The sequence below is a fragment of the Ciconia boyciana genome, chromosome 10 (genome assembly GCF_034638445.1).
Source record: "Ciconia boyciana chromosome 10, ASM3463844v1, whole genome shotgun sequence".
NCBI lineage: Eukaryota > Metazoa > Chordata > Aves > Ciconiiformes > Ciconiidae > Ciconia > Ciconia boyciana.
The window spans coordinates 24,410,491-24,432,394 of NC_132943.1; the positions used below are offsets into that span (position 1 = coordinate 24,410,491).

Below are 21,904 nucleotides of genomic sequence, written 5' to 3' on the forward strand. Positions count from 1 at the left end.
AGAAAGCTGACATATTCTGAGTGTGCATAAAACATTACTGTGATCTCTGAAACTAATTTATAGCATATAGCCTTTATAGTAAAATTATTTAACATGTATAACATAACATGAGGAGGAAAGAAAATACTTAGTAAAGCCCATCTCATCCCAGTCACTGCATGATCAACTGACCATGATTTATTTGTATAGGTATTGTGGCCTGAAAAACTATTCATTAATTTATACCCCAGAAAGCAGTAGAGGCCCTTGGCTGCTGGGCATGTCAAGAATTTGAGCAGTAGTTGGTGATACTTCAGCATGAACAAAAAAACCTCCTGGAAGTGCCCAGGCACGGATTTGAATGTTGCAAGGGCAGTTCGTCATAGGTATGAATAATTAAACTGAGCTACCCCTGTGCAAGCTGTGTGTAAATTATGTTTTCAGACAGGCTATAATCAGGAATGTCCTGAAATGATTGACTTGAACTTTCACTACATTCTGAATTCAGTGATTGAGATGTGAGCCAAACAAAAATCTGAATCTAAACATCCCAATGGAGTAAATTCAAGTTGGGGTTTAAATCAGGATCCAGGTTTCATGGCTGGTCCCGTCTCTATTTATAATCTGGTTGCTAGGAAACATGTTGTATTTTAGATTAGCACATTGTTAGAAATATCTGGCAAAAAGAGCACTTTCCTGACTTAGGGCGTTGTAGAAGGAACTAGCATTTACAGTAAAATTACCACACAAATTGGATTTAATTAAGATTTGCTATTTTTGTTTTTATTAACAGAAACTTCCAAGCAAGTTCAAGAAGATCTATGCAGAGTTTGAAAGCTTAATGGTGAATAGCAATAGATCCCTTATTCTGTGCACAATCTGAGCTAATTCAGTTTCTGAGTAACTGATTTGAATTCCTTGATTCAGAACATTTTATATGTCCTTGTTTGACTTTAAGAAGTTTATGATCCCATTTTAGAGCTGCTAAAACAAGTATGTATGACTAATAAATTATACTCTTAGGAACCTACTCTGAGAGAACTTATGTACCACTCAAAGTTAATCTGGAAACTCAGAAAAGCTTTATCACATGTTTTCCGATAGTACATATGGGAAATTATATTTTCCAACCTGGATTTTTCCAGGCAATACATTTTAGTGTTATAACATACGCAAAACTGGATCTGCAGCTGGAAGGAGGGAGGAAAAATGTGTGATTCCTTTTATGAACAATTTTTTGGTAATCATATCTTACCTTGCTATTTGGCATAAAAAATGTTTGTGTTTAGCGGCTGCATTCTCATCATGTAAGCTGTATGGGAGAATGATAAAAGGTGTCTTAGTTTGCGGATGCACTTTTAAAGCCACAGGAGAAAATAATGATTTTAATAAATGCCATGACATCTAAATGAATGCATACAGTGTCTCAATACATATAATAATCCATATTAGTAATTATTTGATTTCTCTTTTCTTCTTAAGGATCCATCAAGAAACCATAGGGCCTACAGACTAACTGTAGCTAAATTGGACCCTCCAATAATTCCTTTCATGCCACTACTTATAAAAGGTAAGGTTGGATGTTACCAGAATTATTAACTTCAAAGCTATTTGTCAAATACTTGAAGAATAAGAGTAGCAGCAAGAAAAAGCAAAAATCAATCTCAGTGTGAGGTATGATCTTTTTCTGTTATAAAAAGCATGACACAGAGACAAGAAAAACTGCTTTAGTACATCTGAATATCATACCTCAATTTTACTAGGCTCAGAAATGCTACAAATTAAAAACTAAATGTTTTACTTTTATAGCTGCTTTGATTTTTGTAAGGGATAGATAAAATGTTCTGCTGTTTTTATGGCCATGATTCAGTAATGGGCTTTTATGTGGCTTTTATTTCCATACAGACATGACGTTTACTCATGAGGGAAACAAGACATTCACTGACAATCTAGTAAACTTTGAAAAAATGGTATGTATGACATATTTGAAATGAAAATTTAGAAAGACCTCTCTATTCATCTCTTCAAGAGTGAACTTCTCAACCATGACTTCCAGGGCTAGAGAAAGCAAAGGCAGGACCAAGAGCCAGCAAAAATAGTCTGTGTTGTATGCGTTGTGCACAGAGCCTGGGACCTCTGGGTTTCAGGAAAACCTCACAGAGGTCGAGCAGAAACTGCCCACTGAGCCATGCACAGCCAAAATGTTTCCTAGGAGAGGCAGCAGCAGTGACAGGAAGCAGAGCTGTTAGAGACAATTTTTAACAGCCAGTTTGGGACCAAGCTGTGATTTTAACTGCTGTTCCGTCAAATAGGACTGAACTGCCTCAGGCTGGGATAGTTCTGCATTGCTCCTCAGAGAATGAAAGGAGCTTTAATACAGAACGTGCACAACATCTTATTTTCTTCTTTCCTTTAACATGTGAACGGAGACTTCTGTGACTTGATCGCTTTCATATTGGAAAGGGGGATCAATGATAGAAGGCTAGATTATGCTCAAATTTCATTTATTTTAAGTTCTGCACCTAAGCTCTCATCATTTCAAACACCTTTGTCAAAAACTGCAGGCAGGCAACTTCCCATGGCAGAAATCTCAACTGAAACTCAAGTTTCTCACCAGTGAGAAGCCGTTTTCTTGGTTCCTAAGGCCATGTTCTTAATTAATGTGGTTAATGACACCTGCATCTGAGAACCAGGGTTAACCAAGCCCAGCTATGAGCAGCTGCACTGCAAAACCAAACCTGACTTACTGTTCCGGCAGTAAAGCTCCATTCAGCAGCCATGCTAGAGCGTATCTACTCTGGCGCCTATATCTGCTTGTTCTTAGTACTACAGTAACTAGAACCACTCCACAGTTATTTGGTTATTTCCACTGCACTACAGAGGAGCTTGTCTTACCTTCTGAGCACTGATACTGCGGACGGGAAAAAAGGAAGACACTCAGCTCTTTAGAAAACTTCACAGAAAAGTGATCATCACGCTGAGTGAATTCTTCTCTTAGATTTTAGTCTGTAGCTCCAAGACAGCCTCTGTCCTAGGGTGAAAATACCTCTCTACTAAGCTGAGACTTTTTTATGGGTAAATGGTAGTGCTAATGCCTGAGTAAGGGCCTGACCTCACTTTGCAATAATGACATTCTGTAGTTGCATATGCAGACTGTGTTGCCATCTCCTTCTAAAGGTCTTGAGCCTTCTACCTGCAGAAAAGGACTTTTTCCTGGACTGCTTGTTCTAATGAGATAGATAAATACATATATTTTAGTGTAGACGGTAAATATTTTGGGGAACCCAAAGGGATCTCAGACTTGGCTGGAGCACCTCCAAACCAGGAGGGATGGCAGCAGTATTGCTATAGCCATGGCTATGTGGCTGGCTCCCTGTTCTCCACCTCACTTGGCCTACTTACACCTCCTGAGCCAGAAGAGCCGGTAGATCTGCAGGCCTCAGAGCTGTGTGCCTCAGGCTCTTCTTTATGCCTGATTATGTGTAAAAGCCATTACAGGAGGCAGGAGCTCTCCTGTGAGCACTTGCCCCTAGACAGAAGTTCAACCCAGGCTTGTCATTTAGAAATGGTTCTGCACCACTCTATACCACAGTTTAGCACTCCCGAGGCCAAGAGTGAATTTTATAGCAGCTTAAACTGATCTATATCTAGGTTGCTGCAGGTCTGCCCTTTTCACCCTAGTCTGCACATTGCCTTATCTTCAGAAGTATGTTCTCTCCTGAACATGGATTTACTAGTAGCACCCAAAAGTTTAAATAAAATTTTATACTGCATGAATGTAGTATCACCCATTTTGATCAGTAATCTGAGCTTTGAGCATTTCCTTTAGGAAGGGAAAATGAAGATCAGTTAATGTATTTTTGATGGTATATATTTTTCAAAGAATCAATATAATCTCATATTCCTCCACACAACAGAAAGGGAAATGTTCTCCTTTCTCAGTATTCTAAACATTTCTTCAGTTAGTGCTCTACCTAAAAGCTCACTCTTTTTCTCCAGGCCTTACAACAAGTGTATCTTTTGTGTTTTTAATGTTCTTCACTAGCTATTCTGCATGCTTCTATGGTGTTTTTACTGCTTCTCTCAACCCATAGCTCTTCAAAGCAACATGTATTTGGATTCCACCCACATAATTCATTCAAATCCTAACGTGGACCTGGTAGTTTTTAGCTTTTTGCATGTGTCATCAGGTCAAGCAAAGAAGAAAAGCCTACTGTTAAACCTCAGTCACTACCACCTACTTGCGTTAAGCTTACAACTGTCATATCCACGGATAATTGCCTGATATTAACTAGTGAAGACAAGACCACTCAGCCAGATAACTTTCAGATAAATTCAGCTCTCTTTTACATAAGTATAAACTGAAGATAAATCTGTGATGTTATTCTGCCATTTTCAGGAGAAAAGCAGAAACCAGATTTCCTCACAAGAGTCATGTTCTGCCATTTGCTGTTTCTGCCTGTTTGTTCTGCTGCATGATGTTCTGTCACAAGCAGATGGAGATACCTCTGAATATTGCTGGGAGCCACTCTTACTGATCTGTCTAAAACATCTTTGTTCTCTGGAAAATTATTTCCCTTGATCCACCCTAACTTTGATGCTTGCTGAAGTTTATGAATAAAAATATCTGGGTAGTTGCCACTGGTGGTGCCATTTGCCACCAGAGGAGGTGGGTCCCTCTGACTCTTGTGCAAGCACAGTGGTGAAACTGAGACCAGCCTCTGGCATCGTGTCTGCATTCTCACCACAGAGCTCTGATCCCGACAGCTGATGTGCTGCTGACAACTTTATTCCTGTAACTGGCAGCCAAAAGTAGAAGTTTGATCTAGTGGCATTTCTTCAGCTGAAACAGCTTCCTTTAAATCTTTTATGTTTTCTGTTGTTTCTGATATTGTTTATATTAAATGATGCATCTTAAAACACGCAGGAGCTGTCAGGCAGTGTCTGAGCCAGGAGTTCCCCGAGTGCCAGAAACAGCGAGGCCTGGTTTTCTAAACATTTGTGTTTCATGGCTGCCTGAGCTCTGCTCAGAGCTTTCCTCGTGGCTGGGGCATGTGTGGTTTCTTCATGGCTGGGGAATTCTGTGTGAATAGGCTTTTGTCATAACATAGGAACTTGCACTACAGCCTTTTCCCTGAAGGAGACAGGAGAAGAGGGTGCTTACACAATCTTTCTCTTGTCCACAGCCATCTATTTTCACAGAAAATTGGTAGGAGTTTTCTTATGTTTGAAAACTCTGGGTTCTTTTTTCGAATTTGACAGAATTATCTAGAGAAGAGGGGAAAAACAGACAGGTGGTGTTAAACCACATTAGCCTAGGTTTTTTAGCAAGTCAAGCTAAAAAGGAAAGGGACTGAGTCAATTTTTTCCTGCTACACTTTCCTATAAATGGTATTTTCAGAGGTGTAGTGACAGAACTGTAGTATTCGCAGTAGTGGAGGAACATCACTCTGCAGAGGATTGCTGAGCTTTACCTGCCTTTGTAACTGCCTGCTCCTTCTTCTCCTTCCACATCTCCTGATTCCCATGGATGCCTCTTATTTGGAGGGAGGCTGTGAGGAGTGGGAGGGCAGGGACAGCTAGCCAGAGAAGCCACACATGGCTCTACCATGTGTGGTAGAGCCACAGCTGTATGTAAAGAGGGAAGTTTGTAAGCAGACCCATTTGGTTTGTACAAGATGTGGGCAAATAATATTGAATGTCAGAAATAGGTATACTCTTTGTATTTGCACTGTACTTCTGCTCTTTACTATGCCATTTATTGCGTGAAGCAAGGGGGGGGATGGAGGAAACAAGCATTTGGCCTTAAAATCCAGCCTGGAACATGTTATTTATACTTTTCTCAGTAAGTAGACAGAATAACTAAATTACTGGTATTGGTAGTATAAGTCTTTAGTAAAAGGCTTTGTCTTCAATACCAAACAAGACATGGTTTTAGAGAAGTATTGAAGGTCTTTTACTTATCTCACTGTAGGAAGCTGATGGAGACAAGGTACAAGCTGTTTCCACCATGGTGTTGCTCAGATGTACCTTCTAGGTTGGCATATACTCCATGACCTTGTGTGGTAAAAGCTACGTGCATCTTTTCTCCACTAGTGAGTTGACAGTAGATGTTAGTTGTAAGTGTTGCTTTAGAAGACCCATCTATGTAAAAACTGAAGACATACTTGCCATAGAGGAACAAGGAATGAATAGGCTTGTAAAGTTTTTAAAATGCTGTAGTTGTAGTTTGGCAGGGTGAGGACATTTTGGGAGCTGCAAGTAGGTGAAAAAGAAAAAGATGTCAATAGACAGCAAACACAATTAGTTTGTGATCTAGAATACACATTTGTCTTTTAGGTTCATTAATGACCCTCTTTTCAGGTGAAGGAGAGCCCCCATAGCTGTCAGTAGTATTAGTTCCTATAAACTCCGTATGATTTAGCAGATACAGGACAACCTACAACCTGCAGCGCAGTACATGGCAATATATAACATCAGAGTGACACTGCTTTTCTAGCTATATATTTAGAAAAAAAATTAAAAGCCCTTTCCTAGAATTATGTCTTGCCAGGGAAAGAAGAGAGAGGAAAGTACTGAGCATGACTCTCCTTCAGGACAGGCAATATTTCATACTCTTGACCAGTTACTGATTTCTGCTTTTTTCAAACCTCAGCTGCACAATCCTGCATTCTGACTGCCAGTACAGAATTTTGTATTCATAGACAGAGGGAAGAGGCAATTATTTGGGAACTTTATCAGTGCCATTTCTCAAATCATCAGACAGCCTGAACAAAGATCACTTTCCGTGGCACCATCTCCATGTCACACTACCCAGCATGTCTCAGAAGTGGCACCTGTAGAGGGAGCAGAAGTCACGAAAGAGCTCTGAAAGTGCTGACCTGCCATGACAGCACAAGACAGTGCCATGATGCTGGCCACTGATGCTTCTTTTTGTCAAGCCTCTTCACCCTTCAGGTGTGAAATGAGGATTAGAGAATCTGCGCATATTGGTTTTCGGGTTTTGTGGAGATGAACAAAAGGGAATTCACACTCTGATCCTTATGCAAAAAAAGGGCAAACATTCTGTCATTTTTGGAACATAAAGATTATGCAAAAAGTGTGTGACTAAAGCCCTTAGTAGTTTTCTATGGCATATATGAATATTTATAACATTTAGAAACCTGGGTTTGGAATGGATTAGAAGATAATGTGCTGGCCTGCTGCCACTATTCCAGACTGCGTAAAACTTGAAAGGGTATTGTTGTGTATATATAGCATGCTGTTAGTAGCAGTTGCTTGTTATATTATGCAGTTGGTTCTATTTCAGAAAGATCCAAATTTAAGGTTTGTATGGCTTTTTGATAATGGTCTTTCTTAGCACAGTGAGTAAACAGAGGTTAATTTTTGCAGGCATTAACTAGAGGTAATCCTCTATTTGAAGAAAAATTGTAAGGAGCTGGCAATTAAACTTCCATCTGAACATTTTCTCTGTACATGTTTCTAGTTTTCTTGAATCAAAAGAAGACAATCCAACTTATCTACAAGATTCAGGAAGGGAAATTCACTTTTGCTTCATATGCTGTTTTTCTGTTCAATTTGCACCTTCCAAAGAGTGAGTTTATATTAGACAGTACAACAGCACTTGGAAAAAAGCAATGTGAAAGGAGCTCTTCAAGGATACATAATGCTCCCAAATCTCCCCATTGGGTTGCAATGCTGTCTTCTGGCCACAGTTTCACCATTTATTCTGCCTTAACACCCACTTCCTCATTCCTTTGTGTTTCATCATTGTCAGGATACTTCTGAATGCACAGAGTGAATGAGATTATCCTTAGGAATAGGCAAAGTAACTCCTTAAAATGAAGCCTTTCAGCCAACTGAAGGAAGCCAGGCAGTTCAGCCTTTAACCAGAAGTCAGAAGAATTCATTGCCACTTCAGTTTTCCTTGCCTGGAATAGCCCATATAATGAGAAATTCGGAAATAGTGAAAACTTTAAAAACCTTCGCTACACACATAATTTGTCTTTCAGTACAATACAGCATTACAGTACTTATTCTGAATGCTATGCTTTTTTTCAGAACAAATGCCCCACATTAAAAAAAAAAGAGTAAAATGATTCCACAGAACACACTTTTTTTGATAAATCTAAGTTTTCATCTAAGAAGCTTAATACTAAACTAATCAAACACTGAGCCTACAGTCTAGCTCCAAAGATCATTGTACAATGAGGCTTCAAAACCTAAACATTTACAGGTAGGAAAAATTAGGGTGTGTATTAACAATCCGTCTAGAAAGCACATCAAGCAACACTAGCTATCTTCATAAAAATGAAGTGTCTTTAGCAAAGCTTCCCTTGAAGTTAGACGCTCTTGAAACTTCAGCAGGTTGGCTGGTGCAGTTCAGCTTTATGGTCTCTCCTTGAAATAGCTATTTTAGGGAAGTAATTTTTGAAATGGTATAAATCAAAATAGCAGCATCACATGACAGAGACAAATATGAATCCATAGAGTTACAAAACATTGATGTTTACATGTTCATGTTGTTTTGATTTTCATTTGATTGGGTTAGACTTGAAGAACCAACACTGTAATATGCAATGTGTTCTGTCTCAATCCAGTATTATAATGGGTGCTTATCTTTGAGTATTTAAGAGGTTTCACTGAAGTCAATGGGGCTTATTCATATGCTTAATGCTAAGCACATATGAGACTGTTTGCAAGGTAAGAGCCTTAGAAAATCTGCCTAGTAGTAATATCTTGAAGAGGTATGAAAATTAACATAGGATAAAAATTATTCTCACTTGAAATCTACTTATTTTCCACGTGTAAATATGTGGACTTTACGAACAATATAAGCAGACCCATATCCAAATTCCCTAGATCTTTTGGGAACTTGTGTTTTAGAATTAAAATATTTTAGGTCAGTTTCAGAATAGCTACATTTAATTTGATTATACAATGTGTAATCCACAAAAATGTAGTACATGATATATCAATAGCGTTTCTAATGCTGACCACCAGCCATACCCATTTTTGTATGCTTGACAGTGCATTAAAATGTCTAAGATTATTCAGTATGTGTGTAAGGAATGTTTTACATTGGTGCTTCCCACTTCTGGAATGACAGATGTCACAAAGGTATTTTATTTATAACATCATTTCCATGTAAGATTACAATTATGTATTAATTTTGAGGATCGTATGCCCTAGGTTTTACTGTTTACTAGTAAGAAATATATCATTCCATTGTGTGAGGGCTTATGACTAGCTTGTTAATCTCACACAAAATTTCAAGAAGGTATGAAGCAGCGTGGTGAGAGTGCTGTGTTAAAACATGTAGCTGTGTTGTAATTGTTGGACCATGATAAAGTGCTAGAACAAACGTTAGACTCTGATTAGGAATAGCATTTCCCTCCTCTGTTTTTTCTTATTCTAAGCAAAAGAAACTGAAACAAATGTTGTCCTTATAACAGTGATTGAATCAAACTATCTAGCTAAGGAAGTCAGTTTTACTGCTGAAGTTTCAGTTTATTTGATATTATGCAGAACAACTAATCTTGCCCCTGCACTGGTGGGTGTGCTAGTGGTGCTAGTCACACAGGCTAGTTAAAATTTTGCCATCCAGAACTAAACCTGAAATGTTTTGCTTTATGACTTACCTTCATTTCTGTTCTGAAAAACTATTGTACAATAGCATCTGATTTATCTGAGCAAAATGTATTGATTAATATTTTCTTACCTAAGTGAGTGAAATGATGGCTTATTTACTGAAGAGCAAGCACAGCCAAGAAGGACTGAAGTGACTTCTGCTTTTTTTGTGAATTGCCAGTAGAAGTGTCCACCAAAAGTGAATCCACTTTTCATGTTGGGTTAGATACACTTGTGCAAGCTAACGCTAACAGGTCTGTTTGATGAAACATGCCTACAGGGCCACAGTTCTAATGGTGGCTGCCTCACCTGTGAATCGAGCATACTTCCAGAGGGAATCAGTGAACATACACCCTCATATGCTCATTTGACACTGCCATTTTCCAGGAGGGCTGCATTTTAAACTCAAACTCATATGAAAGGTGAAAGCTCTTCAATGGCCGAGTATGTGCTAGAAATGACCTTGCTGTTAGGAACTGATGGTCCTAAAATTAACATATGTACATGCTCCCAAGGTGTTCTACATGATATTCCTTTTACTTCTTAATGTGGGAAGATGTTATCAAAGAAACGCACATTGAAGGGGCTGATTTTCATTCTTAGTTAAGGCCTTTTACAGCATCCAAGCAAGGGAAAGGGTTCTCTGAGCGCATGTAAATTACACTCATGCTCATTTAAAGCCTGTGTAAATGCAAATCACACCCTACATATGAGGGTATCAGCATTAAAATTATATTTTCATTCATGTGACTGCTTTTATTGGTATATGTCTTCACACTCAGGCACAGTTAGGTGCTTCGTTTAAATTATGATGAAATACAGTGCTTGTTCTCTGATTGCATCCCATCTTTTCTTTCCAGCGCATGATTGCCAACACTGTCAGGACGGTGAAATTCTGCCGAAGCCAATCTTTCAGTAAGTGTATTACAACATCTGCACAGTCAGCATTATCATCAGTAACTACAGTAATTACAACTAATTCTGTGTGTACCAGAATTGAAAAGCCTGGTTTCCAGTGAGTCTTCCATATTTGGATCCTCTGATGTTTCACAGGGTGAAATATCCTTCAAGAAGGTCTAATAAGCCCCTTCTCCTCCATCTCTTTTCCAAGCATGTGAAAGAGCTAAATATCTGTGAGGTCTCTACACGTCTGTCAAATTAGAATCGGTTGTAATTAGCCACTGGGTTCAGAAGTGGTTGAAATAAGGCTAGCAGACAGCAGCACACAGATACGTGGAAGATTACTTGCTTGGATAAACCCTGTTTCTAAAGGAAACCAGTCCGGAAACATGACATTTATAAATGACATAACTGCATAAGGTGATGAACGTAAAACCTGTTTGTCAGTATAATTACCAGAACTTACTTGAGGCCACGTAAGATGACAGAGCTGTATGGTCAAACAGGCTTGTTCTGTGGATCTCATCCCATCTAGGTGCACTGTCAGTCCCAGTCACACTGGCATTTCCTCAGCACTTCATTCGTTTTGCCTCACAGCAGCCTTCCTCTTTCTCAAATAGCAGAATAAATAATATAACACAATACATTTTTATAAAAATAGTTTATTTCCATCTGGGTCAAAGCTTAACTCAAGAAGATCAAGTTAGGGGAGCTTTTTTATTCCTCCCACCATCAAGGTTTTTCTGGCTATGTATCTTTTAGTTTTAATGTATGAAGCGCTACTGAGACCTCCACGTATTTAGAAATGGAAGTAGATTTTCACTATACATGATATAACAAAATGTCAGCATATAGATGTTCTGTATCTAAGTCCCATGCTTTCTGTGTGTGTGTGTATTTATATATAGTACATGCTTCAGTATCTTTCTTTTAGAGAAGTTTAAGTAAGTAAGTTACCTAACACGTATTTCATTAAATCGTAAGCTGTTCACTGTGAGGCCGAAGATACTCAGATTTTAACTCAGTGGTATTTCGTAATTGTTGTTGGAGTAGGTATAATGCCGTTATGTTAAGTAATGTAAACAGGTAGTAAATTTTGAGGCTTGAATGGGGCAGCCACTAAGCAATACAGTGTTACAAATATTTAATACTGAGCTAGAAATGAGAATATTTCATGAAAGGAGGCTTAAAACAATTACATAGTTTTGAATCTGTATGAAAGCTGCTGGTTCAAAAGCAGATGGGCAGCTTTAAATCATACCAGTTAGCTATATAATTTATAGCTATTGACTGGTAAGATGATGTATAAAACTGTAACCAAGGGCCATCAATTTGAGTAAATGTAGCCAAGGATATCTGAGAGAAAAAGTTAATTTGTGGGGGTAGTAACCAGAAAGACTATCAGATATGGAGGAAAGGTTTCAAAGAGAGCAATTCCTAAATATTTTTTTTAACTCACCAGGATCTAGCATTTCCTGTGACAGCTTGTAAAGAGTTATGCATTCTGTTCAGGCATTTGTTCATTTAAGTGTATCAATCCTACATCATTTCTCTTTCACCAGATCCCGATGCAGCCCTAACTAATAAGAACCATCAGGATGTTCGGAGCTATGTGCGGCAATTAAATGTGATTGACAACCAGAGAACTTTATCACACATGTCTCACCGACTAGAACCACGTCGAGCATAAACATTTGAAGCAATGATGAGAAATGATCTTTTATCCTGTCAAGGTCACTTGTTAAGAACTTCACTTTCTCTGCTACCGCACTGCCACTACAAAAATAAGCAAAAACATATTCTAAGGTCTTAGGCAACGCACAATGTATCAGCCTGTCAGAGAACTTTGGCTGAGGAAGAATTTATGCACTGTAACTGTACGGGTGGCCATGTTGTGAACTGTTAATTCATCTTAAAGTGTAGTAAATGATTTCTCATATGGATAAAAAAAGGCAAAAGATAAAATAGAATAGTTAGTGAAAAATGCACAAAAAGCTTCTAAGGGAGGTAGTGTTTTTCTCCCTAATTAAAAATCCGTATTTTATGATTTATTCTCCAGGTCAGGACCAAAACTGATCATCCGTTTAGCTTGCCCAGCTACTGTTGAGCTCAGTAGAAGATGTATGTAAGCATCTGATGAAAGAATGTAGGTTCAAGAGAGGTCCAAGGTATAGTTCCATTCAGAGAAGACTTAAAAATATTTCCATTTGAAATGCAACAGATACTAAGAAAAATTTCTAATCTTAATCGTACTGCCTACTACTGCAAGCAGTGTGGCCATTTCAGAAAACTGACAGGACTGAAAATATTTTGAATGATAAATAGATTAATCTGTGTTTACATTTTACTTCTTTTTTTAAACTACCAATCAGGTTTTTACAAAATTCCATTATGATAGTAAGGTTGTCGAGATCAATAGTGTAAAGATAGCAAAGGACTGGTTCAAAAAGAGCACAATATGCACAAACAGATTTCAAGAGAGTAATTTCCTGGACATTAAAACCTTAAACTTCAGCTATAATTAATTGTGGCTGGTTAACACATATTTTCTGGTCTTAGGCATTTACAAATATCTTAATTTTCAGCCAGTTGTTTTGCACTTTCAATAGACTGTAAATAAATGTTAATTCATTATAGTTTAGAATATTTATTTATGTAATAGCTATTGTGCCAAAATAATTCAGTTGTATTTATTTTGTTTAGCATGTTATGGGAGTGCAGCTTTTGTCTTTATAGTTTGTGTGCATTTTATGTGTAGGAATTGTGTGATGTATGTTTTCTGTAAATAACACGCAGTACCTTATTAAATGTAATTGCCGGAAAGGTTTAGTTGCTGGCCTTATTTGCACTTTCAGCTTCATTCCTGCATAAATACCGATGCTATTAATTGGCTGATATAGCGAACTTCGCTTGTAATTTGCTGGGCCTTGAAACCGCAGTTAGCTTACATCCACTGTGATATGGATGACCAATGTAATGCCAGTCGGATCCATCCATACAAGTTACCTTATCTCGGACAGGATTTTACCTCAGGTTGGCTAACTTAGGTTGAGACCTTGGCTAATGTGGCACTCGAGAGGCCTCTGGCTTTGATCACCCCAGGGAGGTCTGTCAGGTCCTGCCGCCATGAGGAAAGAGGTGATCTGGCACGTTCCCTTTCTCCTCCAAGATCGTTTGTGCTAGCCTGAATACTCCACGGGATGGCTGTACTACTGCTGGGCAAGCACTGATGGTGGCCAAGTGCGTGCCAAGGGAATGATGATGTTCAAACGGCAAAAGGCTTTCCTATTGCATTCCCACTGGCTCTGCTCTGCAAAGCTGGATGTCATAAAACTGATTAAGCCTGAAATTACGAGTTGCAACTATTATCTCATAATTAAGCTTCAGAGATGACCTCATTGATATATTCTACATTTCGCCTCAGATGCAGAGTATACTTTTCTTGGTGTTGACCAGGACTGTGTCGAGTCAGTATACACATAAAGATTTTCTTTTTTTTAATCTATAAAAAGAATTACATCCTTTTAGTCAAAACATAAATTCTGCAAAAGCTGAGAGTCACCAGGGAAATGCTGACACACAGGGCCACTGTCTGCTCAGTACCTGCATTCTGCAAAGGAAAGAATTACACAGTTAAGAAATATTGTGCAGCATGATGAAATAATTTATTTTAACTTCGCTGTCTGACTAGAAGTTTAAGATGATTCAGAGGAAAATCAGCTTATAACATAGAGACAAATTTGTGTCTTATTATTTCAAGTGAGAAATATTTCTTATTTCCATTTGTACTGCTCTATGAATATACTTCATACGGCTTTTTCAGATGCAAAATCTTCCCAGAAGCAAAGTATGCACTAGAATAAACTACAGGGACACAATTAATTCAAAAGACGTTTTTATCTTTACAATCAATTTATAACATTTGTGAGTTCATGATTTTATTTGTTCCAGATTTGTTCCTATTGTTTGCACTTTCATTTATTTCTGTGTTAACTGGTTTATAAAGCTGCCAAGTTTCAGCTTGGCTCTGCACACAGACCAATTCTTCATCTGTTTAGTATGGTTTTATCCCCTTGGTTTATTCTTTTATTCCTTAGAACCTCTAACTGTTTTACTTATTTGTTGCCAAACAGTCTCTATCGTGTAGATATATCCCAGTGGTACAACTAGAGGTTTTATGGCACCTCCATATCAAACAAATGAATGCAGTTTACCTACTCAGTGAAACTGGTATCTGGCATTTTTTAATTTTCCAATAAAGGGTGCTGTATAAATAACACGTGTTGCTATCTCTGTATCTGACTCATTCAGGTGGCTCAGATAGCTGCTATGGTGCTGATCACTGTCTACATACCTAAAGATTAAATTAATAAAACTACCTTCTGGCTATGGGATCCATACCAGGCTTCACTCGCTCCCTGTGTTGACTTTACAACAGGAAGGCAGCTATCAATGTATTGCTCTTGCTGTATGAAGTCTAAGTGTCTGTTGCAATAGCGTGAAGAATGAATAGGAACTCAGGAAACACTGAAATGTCAGAACGCCCATACTGTCTTCACCCTGTGCTTGCAGCTGCGACTCACAACTTGATCCTGCTTCAAGGGAGAGACACCCTTGAAGCTGCTGACACACGGGGCCGGTCTGTAAGCCCAGGCTCAGATGCTGTGCCAACACAGCCAAGCAAAAGAAGGTCAGGCGATCCCCAGACCTGCACCGCTGATGGTCCATACCGCTTCAGTTGTAGCACACTGCTTGGCCCGATTTTGGCCCATGCCAACTAGCACTGCATGAGAGTGAGAGTGTCCAGCCATTATTTCTGGGGGAGCATGCACCAGGGACCACTGCCAGTGGGAAATATGGACAAGCTTGTCTGGCCCATCTCCATCCCCTCCCCGCAGTCCTCCAGTGGGTCCCAGGAGGCTTCGCACCTCCATCACAACCGCTTGCATGAACAGCATAAATGCTGCAGCACCACCCCCTCCTTATGTCAACACTTCAGACTGAAAAAATACAAACCTGCTCAAAATAATGATTATGTCTGAGGGTCACAGGTCGTACAACGCCGATATGGCTAGTCCATGCTACTTGGCCTCAGGCCCCAGAGCCCCTGACCCTGTTTTATTTACTGGCAGAGTCATAGCCATAGTTTTTAGATGCGAGGTGACTGGGAGGCAGTGTCCACAACAAACATCTGCTGCCAGGGACCAGTGAGGCTGCAGACCCCATGGAGCCAGGATGGTGACACCTTGGGCATTTTGGAAAAAGTTCTGCATTACAGGGCTCTGCTACAGATGCAGCTTTTTGCTCAAGCAGCAGTACAGAGCACAAACGCCTCTTTTTAGGGCTACGGAGCCTAAAGAGTCACAGGGTACGGCTCCCCCCTCCCCTGGCACATTTCACTATTGTTGCTTTGTTAGGATTTGCTGTTTTTCTCAACGGCCAGGCCCGGTGCTGGCCATCGCTAGACAGAGCCAGGGAACAAAGGTTAAATCCAGGGAGGCTGAATCCAACATAGCAGGAGGCTGCTACTGGATCCAAACTATTTTCCCCGGACATCTTGTTCAAAACCGATCAGCCACAAAGATGTGATAGTGCCAGATAAAAGAGTTCAAATGTATTTGCAGGACTCTGCAGATGGAGGGTTTGGGTTTTTCCTCCTAAGGAAAATGCTGTGAAGGCACACAGCCTCTGCAGACCAGGTACAAAGAGAGATACAGAGACAAAAAAAATCCCTCTTTTCAAAGAGACACTGGCAAAACAACCTTTTAAGTACAAGAAGTTTAAATACAATTTAGAAATCTTACAAAATAAGTTAGAGGCAAATCAAAAGGTTTAACCTGCAGGGGTCCCAAAAGAGAGAATGAATTTTGCTTCCCTCCCCCCCCCCAATTTTTAACAAAATGTAACAGCAGAAAATTATAAGTCTAAATTGTTAACATAGCTTCTTAGTAAGGTCAACTGCATAATATACATTACCTTAACCTCCTCCAGCAATTTTTAAACACCACACAGCTTAAATAGACTACTTCTGAATTCAGCAGTATTTCTTCTGGGAGCTCTGAATGCAAATCAAGAGGTAATAGTGGAAGAAAATTAAAAGATGTGCTATTCTCATTTCATTTTTTGTACTGATAATAAGGAAAGCAGCATAGAGAGTGATACGGCAAAGTGAACCTCTAACTTGAATAGCTTTTCTTTCACTGTTAATCTGAAATGCATTACACCCTGCCTTTTCAAATAATCATAATGTTCTTTACTGTAGCCTGCATTAAAGTTTAGCAGGCACAAGCAGCAGCTGTCACCAGAGGTCAAGGTATTAGCAATCAAAGAAAATAATGACCAGATTAAAAAGTTATCATTAAAATTACTAAACCAGAAACTTTTACAGCAGCTTATCTTCACCTCGAGCACAAACAGCCAGCAGAGCCCTGCCTCCAGGGCTGTAGCTGTGCCCAAGGAACCCCCACCACCCTTGGACGTCTCCCTGCAGCAGTGCTGTGGGCTGGCCGGCCCTCGGCAGGGTTGACAGCACGGCCCGCCTCAGCGGCCAGCGAGGACCCTCACCCCTCTGTCTCTCTTGGGAACAGGCACTGCTGCCCCAAACCAGCTCCCGCAGGACAGGGAGCTCCCTGACACGGCTGGTGGCTAAAACCTGATCTCCAGCTTCTCACCGTGGTGAAAGGCTGTGGTCGGTGTGCCATGAGAGCGCCCAGGGCGCATCCTCCATGCACTTACCTGCACGGCATCCAATAACACGTAAGACTGGCTCTTACTTCATATGCCCCGTGCACTGCTTTAGCAATAAAATACAACTCTCAGGCAGCACCTAAGGAAGTAACTTCTAAATTCACAAAGGAAAGTAATCCAACCACGGTCTTGGTGTTTTATGACTCAGGTGATGGGGGGACTAACGTAAAAAGGAAGATTCTTATAGTTAAGAGGGCAAAAAAGAGAGCAAGTACAGCTACAAAATCTACCATTTACATCTAACTGCTGAAGGATATTTCACAAAGGGTTCGTTTTTAATAGGTTTGGCACTCAAAGGTAATTTCTGAATTCAAAATAAACTCAGAAAACTACATGAAAACGCATAAAGAATGCATAATTACTGACACAAATTGGAATATTTTTCTTGGAAACTTCATGTAATAAAAATGTGACACACAGGGATACTAGTAAGAGACTGACCTTTATTTCCTGGCCCTAATCCATTTGGGTCAGAGTGACAAAAAGCAAAGCCTTTGTCACATGGCAGGGGTCAGCCAGTCGCGTTTAATTTTTTTCCTCTTTTCGCTTTCAAATGCAAATAAAGCACATTACCAATGAAAATAATGATTGTAAATGAATACCTCAATTAAAGGAAATTTACATAAAGATACGTAGGATAGAGGTGACAGTAGATACTCCAACATCCTAACAGACAATAATCCATTTCTTAATCAACTTCTGTCAATAATCACAAGCTTTCTGCTCTCCATGGTTTCCTCATTATAACACCACCTCTTGTGTTTTTAAATAGTTCTTTCTTCAGATGCTGTCCGAGCCAGCAAGTGAATCCACTAGCTGTATCTGCCGACTCTTTGTGGTTTTTCACAGGTGTACATTATTTCTGCGCAGGAGTACCGTCGGCAGCATTGTGGATGTTCTCAGATAACAGAGAGCCAGTGTTGCCTTGGGTTTTCCTTAGATGTCCTCATTCTCAGTAGGACTGACCCTTGAGGGCTGTGGTACTGGCAGGTTGCTGCCTAGTGTCTGTTTGAAATCTAACATTTCCTCCCATTTGTAATTCCTGCCCTAATGTTTCTCCTGTTCCAGTTGTCTGGCATGTAACTCCTTTGTGATGCTCCTGATCAGTTAGTGCTCTTGCCAGAAACTAGTTAGAGGTTTGCACAGATTTTTTTTTCCTTCCTGTCACAACCAGCCGTTGTTAATAGTGTGCTAGTGTTTGGGGGGGGTTGATCACCTTTTTTGGAAACACAGGCAAAGGGACTGAGATGATATAGCTAAACACATGTATCTAGAATAAGGGCTTTTCTGAGGCAGTCTAATATTATGGACATTTTCTAGTCTTATTGCATCTCTAAATCCAAAGAGAAAAAGATGTGATCTTCAATAGGCAGATTTGTTTCTAATGAATGTACTCTGGAGTAAACAAGCAGCAAAAATGTAAGCTACTAATACTACAGTACATCATTAAAAGGAGAGAGTATTTTCTTTTTAGTTCAAACCGACTCCCTGTCAATGGTGGCCAAAGTTTTCATGATTCCAGTGGCTGCCTTTACTTTCCAAGAGAGGTAAATGTACTAAATACTTAGATACTAAATAGTTTTAATAAAGACAATAGCATACAATGCTTTAAACCAGCTGTTGAATGTTATCTTCATTCGGTGGTCCTCAGAGGTGGAATTGTGCCTGCCTCTCCTCAGACTCCTTACGACCAAGCAACCTATTTGAAAAAAATTACAAGGGAAATGAAGGGACTGTTGCTTCAGTGGAGCTCGCGGTAGTGCGGATTAGAAAACACAAACAGGCACAGCAACAATAAATTCAGTACAGCCTTAAAACAAAGAAAACAGTGTTAAGCTGTATTATATTTTAGAGAAAAAAATTGCCAAAATTATAACAACAAATTAAGTCTACTGGACCACAAAATTTAATATAAGGAGTATGAGCTATATATATACAATTAAAAGTATGTAACGAAATGGTATCTGAGCAGAGTGCTCCTGAGTGGATTACAGCTGAGTACAATGATCGGCTAAAAATTGTGGTGTCAGTAAAAGATAAGAAAACCATTCTTGTAAAACAGTCAGGAAATGTCTTTCGTGTTAATATTTTGCCATCTCATTGCTATCTCATTGCTAATTATATTGACATTTTTGTAGAAGTTATATGTGCTTTTATACTGCACACATGCCAGATCAAAAGACAAATAGTGTACAAGCTGTAGCCTGCCAGTTCTGAAAACCATTATGCACAAAGCAGGTATTTGATCCACATGTAAAAATACCCATTGCACACAAGCCTTCTCTGCCACACAAATGCCTGTATTTTATCATTCTAGTCTGTATTTAATAATTCTGTGCTTAATAATTTTACAATTAATTCATAATTAATATTTATAATAGCATATATTTATAATTTTGTTAAATATACAATATAGGCACTTTCACAAATTACTTATTTTTCTCTCTAATACAAAAAAACAGATGAGAAAACAACAGCAGAAAAAAACCCCAGTGGTGTGGGTCTGAGAGACGTACGATGGTTAGTATGGGCTCTATCTTTCTTCATTCCCCATAAAAGTCGAGAATTCGCTGTTAACCACAGCAACCAAAGACTGGGCTGCTGAAACAAACAGGAATCAGCCCTGGCTGCGTGGGCATGGGGGCTGCACGTAGCATCAGGTCGGTGTTTGTGGGTGCACGCTCACCGTGTCATTTGCAGCAGGAAAGGCAGGATTGCCTCTGAGCCAAATCCAAAGGCAATTTCTTAGATTTTCCACTTGCTAGAGCTCGCTGACTCTATCTCTCAGAAAGACTAAATGTAGCTGATTTTGGCTAGCAGTACCACGCAAGTTCTTTTTTAGTCATGAAACCAACCCTGCTAGTTATGTTTTGGGGTGTAACTGCAGAGGTGTGTAGTTGCAGCATATCTGGACATACCTACATGAACGTCAGTCTGGACAGCACAAGCAAAAATAATGATGCAGAAAGGGCTTCCAGGCGAACCACTTGCGAACCTCTTCCAGGTCATAAACCTGATGGTACAAATGGCATAAAATTAATGCTACCATATTGTTACTGCTACTATTGTTCAAACTAGCTAGATTAGCACTAGCGTATGCTAGTGCTATATCTCCTACAGCCATGTGTGTACAATCTTTCATTCTAGTATATCCCAGGCATGATCCCACCATGTTTTCTGGCCAATTTTTAAAGCTAGAAACGGAGGCAAGCCATATCAGCCAGAGAAGCAAAAGTGCTTCAAAGTACTTAGCTGAACTCTGAGCCAGTCTTGAAGGAGAATTGAAAAATACAGAGCAGGTGTCCACCTCCAAATTATCTGTGTCTAGAGTTTCACGTACAGTTTAAGCTGGCATTAACCTTCGCTACTGCTAAAAAAGCACTTCCACGCTCCGTCCCCTCTCAGCTGCCCGTATCAGCCCTTGCTCCTCTCCTGCCTTTGTGCTGGCACAAGTCTTTGTGCGATTGCCCGATGACCTGCATTCCGATCTGGGTGCAAACTGATTGCTTTTCCCTGCAGTCGCTTCGCCTCTGCAGCCCGGTTCACTGTGAAGCCGTGCAAAAACCACGCTGGCAGAAGGCGAGGTGGGCAGCGCAGCGGCAGGAACAGGGCTCGCTGGGCAGGGGAGGGGTGTGACTGCTGCTTTTGGCAGGCAGGATGACTTAAACCGCCTGGACGTACGCATGAAACTATCTTTTCCATGTTGAAAGGCGGTGAGACGTCATTGCACACCCAGTGTGGCAATGACACGTAAAGAGACAATTCATATGAATCCTTTCAATTCGAAAATTGAGTTAAAAGTTGCCAGAGCTGCCTTCATCTCTTGCCAATTGTTGTGGCTTTACAATAACGTTTGTTAGCTTTTAAATATTTTATTTTTCTGCCCGTTCCATCTAAATTAAAGAAGCCTGAGATTAGGATCAATTTCTCCAGAGCTAACTCAGAGTTTCTCAGTTTGAATTTGCTGCCTCAAAAAGGGGGAGGAAATGTTGGCTGGTTGTTTTATATGGTATTATGACCACCCAAGAAACTCCGATAACTCTGGTTTCTGATCTTTTCTAGCTAATTTTTTAGTTCTCAGGATAATGGAAAAAAACTTGAAAATCCCTGGACTCACTCGCCAGAGGGCAGGAAGAATACAAACCCAAAAGTGCACGCTTAAAGCCTTGTTGTAATAATTCCAGCTTCACGATGGTGTACCACTGGGGTTGGAAAGCCCTTGCGCAGGCTCCTTTGCTTTTGCTCTCTTGTCCTCTAATAGAGCAAGTGCAATTACATGTTTTAAACAGTGGCATGTTAACACAGTGCCTGATGCAGACTCTGCACTCCTACTCTTGGAGTAGGAAATATTAACCACCCCCTCGTTTCTCATGCGCTACTGGAATAGTTTATTTCTTTCTGCAACCAGGGCCTGAAGTCAGACATGATAAATCCCAGCTCTGCAGATGTATAGCCCTGGACAAAATGCCTGGACAAAGCACTCCAGGCAAGAGACCTCTGAATGCAAGTGCTCTGCTCTCTGAAGCAAATGCCAAGGAATAGAGTGATTTAACATTTAAATAGATTTTAAAATCATTTGACTAATTGGCAATTGCCTCAGACAGGAAGGATAAACATGTTAGTCACAGCATTTAAGAGACTAAGTATG

At 39.8% G+C, this 21,904-nt stretch overlaps 1 protein-coding gene across 4 annotated transcripts in view; it reads left to right on the forward strand.

The window, feature by feature from the left end:
- RAPGEF4 (Rap guanine nucleotide exchange factor 4) overlaps positions 1 to 13,322 on the forward strand; it is a 156,412-nt gene extending 143,090 nt beyond the window's left edge. For 3 of the 4 annotated variants that reach the window (XM_072874094.1, XM_072874096.1, XM_072874097.1), the window contains 5 exons: positions 773 to 823; positions 1,462 to 1,549; positions 1,885 to 1,949; positions 10,470 to 10,524; positions 12,072 to 13,322. In XM_072874094.1, coding sequence (XP_072730195.1) covers positions 773 to 823; positions 1,462 to 1,549; positions 1,885 to 1,949; positions 10,470 to 10,524; positions 12,072 to 12,199 — 387 coding nt within the window. In that variant the 3' untranslated portion in view covers positions 12,200 to 13,322. The remainder of the gene's footprint in view (positions 1 to 772; positions 824 to 1,461; positions 1,550 to 1,884; positions 1,950 to 10,469; positions 10,525 to 12,071) is intronic. The other variant, XM_072874095.1, reaches the window with a different exon arrangement.
- The last annotated feature ends 8,582 nt before the right edge of the window (positions 13,323 to 21,904 follow it).